The sequence below is a fragment of the Aulonocara sp. 'chitande type north' Nkhata Bay genome, linkage group LG4, assembly GCF_057382095.1.
Source record: "Aulonocara sp. 'chitande type north' Nkhata Bay isolate Kocher_YH1m ecotype deep benthic linkage group LG4, A_spYH_male_GT1.1, whole genome shotgun sequence".
Taxonomy (NCBI): domain Eukaryota; kingdom Metazoa; phylum Chordata; class Actinopteri; order Cichliformes; family Cichlidae; genus Aulonocara; species Aulonocara sp. 'chitande type north' Nkhata Bay.
The window spans coordinates 35,605,958-35,613,513 of record NC_141347.1 but is presented as its reverse complement, the minus strand read 5'-3'; the positions used below and the strand labels follow the sequence as shown (position 1 = coordinate 35,613,513).

At 38.7% G+C, this 7,556-nt stretch overlaps 1 protein-coding gene across 1 annotated transcript; it reads left to right on the top strand.

Moving 5' to 3' along the window:
* The first annotated feature begins 243 nt into the window (after positions 1–243).
* LOC147333171 (5-hydroxytryptamine receptor 3A-like) lies at positions 244–6,188 on the top strand. The gene is made up of 8 exons (XM_086290753.1): positions 244–370; positions 521–565; positions 734–843; positions 3,961–4,133; positions 4,213–4,358; positions 4,445–4,655; positions 4,750–4,899; positions 5,131–6,188. Exons 1-8 carry the CDS (start codon positions 359–361, stop codon positions 5,391–5,393), a joined length of 1,110 nt encoding a protein of 369 aa, XP_086146879.1. The 5' UTR covers positions 244–358; the 3' UTR covers positions 5,394–6,188.
* Positions 6,189–7,556: the final 1,368 nt, after the last annotated feature.

Genomic DNA, 7,556 nt, shown 5'->3' with positions numbered 1-7,556 from the left:
CAGAATCTATCTATCTATCTATCTATCTATCTATCTATCTATCTATCGATATTAACCCGTTCGATACAGTGCTACAGTGCTTTCGGTTCGGTATGCATATGTATCGAACAATACAATATTTTTAATTTATTGGATCAACTCATCTTATGCTGTCTGTGTTGAGAGCTCAGTGGATCTGCGTTCGACTACTCCGCCTAGGCTGCACTGTTGAGCGCAGATCCACTGAGCAGCACAAGCTAGCGAGACGGAAGCTATGCTAGTTGCAACATGGCAACTGCCTCAACGCTCCCTGAAATTGAACCTCCCCCACCCTCATTCAGATCTGGCGTTTGGAACTATTTTGGTCTTCATGTGAAGCATGACCCTGATGGTAAGCCAAAGTATCGAACTGAACCCAACCGTGAATTTTGTGTATCGTTGCACCCCTAATACATATAATAATAATAATTCATCTGAGTTCAGCATTTTAATCAAGCTGAAAAGTGTGAATACTGATGTTGGTGTTGCTGATTGTCTGCAGGAGGAGAAGTCTCAAACTATCGCAACTCACATCTGGCTCTACATGGTAAGAATGTGGACTGGCAGTGTCGTCATTTTGAGTTTACTGTTTGAAAAACCATTGTCTGTTATCAGTAAATATATCAACTTTAGTGACATTCTTGGCTCTTTTAACTCTCACACAGTTCGTGTTAAGTCAGAATTATCTTTAAATCCAAACTTTTACTTTTCCTAGTCTTGGACAAATGAGTTCCTTACTTGGAATTCTTCAGACTTTTGTGGGATAGAAGAGATAACCCTTCCAAAATCACTTCTGTGGATCCCCGATGTGAGAATCAATGAGGAGTAAGTACTGTTCATTACACAAGTGCAAAATAACTTGGGCTTTTATACAGTTTTATTCTGGGGTAATTCCTACAAGGAAAGCAAGCTGCCCAGGAAAAAGTCTGACTTAGATTAGCTTGAATACCTGATTAACAATACGGAAACTTCAATTTTGGTCCAAGTGTGAAATATACACACAACACTGTAGACATAACTTATCTAGACTACAGCTGGGTTCAGACATCTAGGAAACATTTGTCCGCAGAACATTTGCAAAGATATTTTGTTAATTGAAAATTGGGGGTTGAGATCCTGCACAGGTCTCACCCAGGCCATCACAACAAGTGGATATAAATTATAGATTTTTTATTGGAGTAATACCTTTAGTACATGAATGACATCAAACTGAACTCCAGGAGTGAGCAAAACATTTACTCACGGATCCACCTCACTAGGCTCTGCAGCGAGGACATCTGTATGTTTGGGTTGGAGAAGTTGCAACAGCAAACATACAGAACACCTACAACTACCTGAGTGTCCCATAGGCCAACAGGAAGCATGAGAAAGACAGAAGATGGTCAGCAAAACCAAATACCTCCCAAAGATAAAGAAAGATCCTCAAAAGCCAGTTCAGCAGATTTAAGCTGCCATTATGCATGCCCTACCAGCCATCAGATATCGAACTGGCCATAGAGAAGTAAACAGGACATGCCACAGATGTCAAAACTTTTCACAATGCACAGTCCAACAAAAAGAAAAAAGCGTGGCAGAAACTAATGAGTATCAAAGGCACAATCCAGCATCCATAAATTCAGGAACACTGTCCCCTGATGTGAGCTGCTGCCGGAGTGACAATGATAAGGACTGCAAGGAGGGAGTATCCCAGAATTCTTCTCAGATGTACAGTTAGGTCCATATATATTTGGACACTGACGAAAGTTTGTTTTTACCTGTTTACTGAAACATATTCCAATTATAACATAATGTATAGACTCAGCTTCATTTGAGGATATGCACATTCAAATTGAATGGAGGGTTTAGGAGTTTCAGTTCCTTAATATGTGCCACCAATTTTTTAAATTGACCAAAGGTAATTGGACGGTTGACTCAAAGGCTTTTTTATGGGCAGGTGTGGGTAGTTCCTACGTTATGTCCTTATCAAATAAGGAGACAAAAAGCCTGGGCTTGATTTGAGGTGTGGTGCTTGCATTTGTAAGATTTTGCTGTGAACAGACGACGTGCAGTCAAATGAACTCTCCGTGCAGGTGAAACAAGCCATACTTAAGCTGCGAAGACAGAAAAACCCATCCAAGAAATTGCTAAAATATTATTATTAATCTACAGTTTGGTACATTGTGAGAAAGAAAGAAAGCACTGGTGAAGACCTGGGCGTCCACAGAAGACCACAGTGGTGGATGATCACAGAATCATTTCTATGGTGAAGAGAAACCCACTCACAACAGCCAAGCAAGTGAACACCACTCATCAGGAGGAGGGCTTATTGATATCCAAATCTACCATAAAGAGAAGAGTGCATGAAAGTAAATACAGAGGGTTCAGTGCAAGGTGCAAGCCACTCATAAGCCTCAAGAATAGAAAGGCAGGATTGGACTTTGACAGAAAACATCTGAAAAAGTCAGCAGAGTTCTTTAAAACTAAACTTTCTTTAGAAATATGAAACCAAGATCAACCTCCACCAGAATGATGGCAGGAAAGAAGTATGGAGAAGGCGCAGAACAGCTCATGATCCAAAGCATGCTACATCATGTGTAAACCACGATGGAGGCAGTGTGATGGCTTGGGTGTACATGGCTGCCAGTGGGACAGGGACACTAGTGTTTATTGTTAATATGACACAGGACAGAAGCAGCAGAATGAATTCTGCTCAAATCCAGCTAGATGCAGTCAGATTGATTGGGCGGTGTTTCATACGACAGATGGACAATGACCCAAAACATACAGCCAAAGCAAGCCAGGAGTTTATTAAAGCAAAGAAGTGATATATTCTTGAATGGCCAAGTCAGTCACCTGATCTTAACCCAACTGAGCAGTTCAGATGTTGAAGACTAAAGACTAAAGAAAGGCCAACAACTTAAACAGCAACTGAAGGCTAGAGGTGGGAATCACCATACATCCCACGATACGATATTATCACAATACTTAACGCACAATACGATACTATTGCAATTTTTAAAAATATTTTGCGATATTCAGATTCTGTACATAAAGGTAAACTTTATCAATATTCATTTTATCTAATATCAAAGTCTCACACTCAGTCTTTCTCTCATTTCAGTTTTATTGTTGACAAACTGAACGGTTTGTATTACAGTCTAGTCCAACTTAACTGAATGCAACCATCTGGTACAATTATAGCTATTTATGAAAACTATGCAGCCCCTTCAGCAACTGAAGAATTTGAAAGTAAATTAAAACAAAACATAATTTTACATTAAATAAAAAAGTTTTAAACTTAATCAAAATAAAACATGTCTTAAATTAAAATAAGTAAACTGTCATGTTTATTGCTGCCAAAAAAAGTTAAACACATTTGACAGTGTCAGGATTCTTGCTCAGAAAAAGGATCAACATGCTCTGAAGTCAGAGCACAAAAACCTTTTTTGTAACAAAATATCGATTTCTGCTGTCCCTGTATCGATACATTATTACCAAACAAAATATCACGATGCTACACAGCATCGATTTTTTTCCCCCACCCCTAGTAAAGGCCTGGCAGAGCATTAAAAAGGGGGAAAGCCAGCATTTGGTGATGTCCATGAGTTCAAGACTTCAGGCTATAATTGCCAGCAAAGCTTTCAACCAACTATTGGAAATGAATATTTTATTTTCAGTTATTTAATTTGTCCAATTACTTTCCAGCAGAATCCATTAATTTACTTTGAAATGAAGGGATTGTGTTAAAAAAATCATGCTTTAGTTCTTCATATTTTTATGCAATTTTTTTTTGTTCAACCCTGAAGTGTACAGGGAGCTACCAAACCATTTATAGAGGTGTTCTCAGGAGATGAATACACAACTTTATTACACACTCAGTGCAAAACTTGAAATTATAACAGTGAGAGTGAAAAATAAAGTTAATTTCTGACTCTCCTCCTGCGTCTGCTGTTGTCCCCTCAGTGTTTCCGATACCGGGAGCATTCAGGAGAGTCTTCTGGTCACCGTGAATTCCAGTGGTTGGATGTACACGAGTGGACGCCAGCGGCTGACCTACACCTGCAGTCTGGATCTCACGATGTTTCCTTTTGATACGCAATCCTGCAACATCACATTTTCAACAATGAGCTCGAATGGTAAATATTGTAAATTGAGTCAGATTACCTCCAGAGCAATTGATGTAACAATTTATTCCTTTTTTTATTGTCTCCATAGAGAAAATGATAAAATTAGGAACATTCAACAGTGACAACGTGCTGAATAAAGTCTCAGCAGAGGCCATGGTTACAATGGGAGAGTGGGAACTCAAAAGCTTGATAACTTTTAATGGATCGAAAGCCAGAAACAGACTTAGATACATGGTAAGAAAATATTTTTGTGATGGGTTTTTTTTTGTGGACAGCTTTTTATCTCATGTCCAGGTCTGATGAATCTGCCTGTTTTACAGGTCACAATGGAGAGGAAGCCAATGCTGTATGTCATAAATCTTATCGTGCCGCTTTTCTTTTTCCTTATCCTGGATTTGGCATCATTCTTCATTAGTGAGGCCAGAGGTGAAAAGCTGAGCTTCAAAGTGACGATACTCCTGTCCATCTCCGTCTTACTGCTGATTCTTCAGGACATGTTGCCCTCCACAGAAAAGAGCCTGCCAATGATCGGTGAGCAGCCTTGTAGATCTAAGATCGAGATTTTAATGAGGTAGAGGGATTTTAGTAACAGTACACCGACAAGCAATTTCTCTGCACCTTCTAGCCACATACTGTGCTGGAGTTTTCGCCCTGGTGGGGATTAGTGTCCTGGAGGCCATGCTGGTGACCTTCTTAATCGATCTCGATTGTTATTGTGGTAAGAAGGCCCATGAGGCCCATGAGGATATTCAGCTGCAAACAGGCGATGTCACAGGTATGTGTTTGTAGATTTTCTTTGCAAAGAAACTAACACAGAGATCAATAAGGAGGAGTCAGTTTGTCTCTTTTCCTTCTGTTTGTTATCTCTGTTTTGTTTTTGTTTTTTGTGCGTCACTGGAGTATGGTGGTGTTTTTAAGCTTTTTCACTGAAAACAGCAAAAGTCAACCAGACCAGAAACGTTGTTGCAGCTTGCTCAATAAATGATCTCTTTCATTTCCCACTCAGAGTCTGCTGAAGCCGAAGAGACAGGCCAGGTAAAAGAAGACAGGTGTTACCTTCCTGAGTACTGTGACCTGCTGAAACTAATCCTGGATGAAGTGAGGGCAGTTCGAGGGGAAGCAGGAAGACAGTACAAAGAGAATAAAAAGCATGGGTGCTACAGGAGACTGGCTGAAATCACAGATTATGTGTTCTTTGTTTTATATTTTAGTACTTGTGCTTTGTTTCTGGCGTTCATGTACTTAGTGTGGATTGCAAAGGTTATTTGAGTTAGATTTGTTGCACCTGCCTACAAGCCTACACGGTGTGTGTATAATCTGCCAGTGCATGCTTATACGGTGTAGCAGTTACGTTGAAGCCAAGCACACCATTGTTTTTCTTGTGACATTACCAAGAAGTTTGATGTGTCACATGGCCCTCTTCCTATTGAAAAAACAAAAGTTGTATCCAAGATGGCCGACTTCTAAACAGCCACCATGGTCACCGCCCATCTTGAGGAGTTCGCCCCCTCACATATACTAATGTGCCACAAACAGGACTTTAATATCACCAACCATTCCCATGTTATTACGCTGTATCCATATAAATGGCCCACCCTGTACTATATGATTGTAGGTTTTAGTAAGGTTTTGTTTGTTTTTTAATCTAATGTAATAAGTGTAGTTTACACACATCGATCCAAGTGACCTCCCATTTAGGGGATTTTATCTCAGTCACTATAAAACTCCCATGTGTCATGGGTCTCATCACGTCAAAGTCACCCCACTCCATGTAATTGGTAATAAAAACATCGTTTCCAGTAAAGACGCGGCTAAAGCTAAAGCTACTTTGTCTCTAGTGCATGAAAGTCGTTAATAGAAATACAATAAAAGCACAACTCAGATGGAAACTAGCCCGGCTGGGACGGCAGTGCAGGAGGACAGCGCTTAATGATTCTTCTTAATGAGACCTCACAGAATCAAGAATAGATTATTTAGAGACAGACTGATTTAACTATTGATTGATTATTGATTTGCATTTATAACTGTTGTTGTTAACTTCTGCAAATTTTAAATAAAGCTTCTTGATTAATAAAAGTCAAGGTTTCCAAGCCGTATTACTTTTTAATTTTGTTAAGTTTGCTTGAAAGTGCCCGAAACCTTTTCTTAGTCATGCAGAATGTTTGTGTGACATGAAGCAGTAAGAGGATATTTACAGCCTAAACCTTTCCACTGACTGAACTGCAACGTTTTGGAAGGAAGCCGTCATTAACCAAAGTGTTATTATTATGATATTTAAATGCATTATTATTGTATTTTAAATGCTTGAGTAAAAGAAATCTGAATTTTAATGTTTGCTTAGTTATAAAAACATGACTATATTGGAAAATTATTTTCACACAGAAGGAGCCACGGCGAGAGGATGAGCCTGGTATCAAATGTAGATAAAAAGGAGACGTTTCATATCATAGCAGGTTTCCAGAGCAACCTTCTCACATGGAGATATGAGCCTTGAAATGGGCTTTTTGAAGTTTTCTCCAGTGGAAAGCAAATAACCTTAGCATAAAAAGTTTTTTGTGTTTGGTTGATTATTTCTTTGTTATAATCATACTTCATGTTTTCATGAGCGCAACTCAGATGCTCAACCTACAAATGCATTTTCCTCACAAATGTGGCACCATTAAGGCGAAATAAAAACAGGTTTTCCAACTATATAAAATTATTTCTAAGAAGGTTAAATACTTGACACTATATCCCATCATATCGATACCCAAAATTAGGTATAGAAAATAACTTGGAAAAAAATGAAGATTTTGGTTTTTATCCCTGTTCGACTTCAACAATTTTGTAGAGTTTGTGATTTATTTCCAGTTTATGTCACGATCCTGGGTCTTTTGACCCAGCGTTTTGAGTTTTAGTTTATTTTTATGTTTATCGTTTAAGTTCATGTCGCTGTCACCCCAGAGCTGCTGAGCAATAGGGATGGGTATCGTTTAGGTTTTATCTGATACCGGTGCCAAACCGGTACTTTTGAAACGGTGCAGGTGCTCAAACGGTGCTCAAACTGGTGCTTAAAGAATGGAGAACACAAACTTTGTCCAAAAATCTCTTGTTTTTATTTTTAGCAGTCTCTTTTTTTCTGCAAAATGATAACCAAGTTAGCCTTTTCTGTTGATACAACATATCTCCTTTGATTGGAACCTGTCACAGGCTGGGTCTCCGACCCAGCACTCTAAGTTTTCTTTGTATTTTGTGATATGTTATTAATTTGTGTTATTTCCTATCTAGCTTTAGTTTAAGCTGTTATTTATTATTGTTCCCTTGGTTTTCTATGTTTTGGGGTTTTGTATTTCTTCATCATGTATTAGGTCTGTTAAGTTGTGTTGTCATGTTTAGTTTTAGTATTTCCTGTTTTATTCTGACAATGTCATGTGTTCTTTGTTCATTGTATTT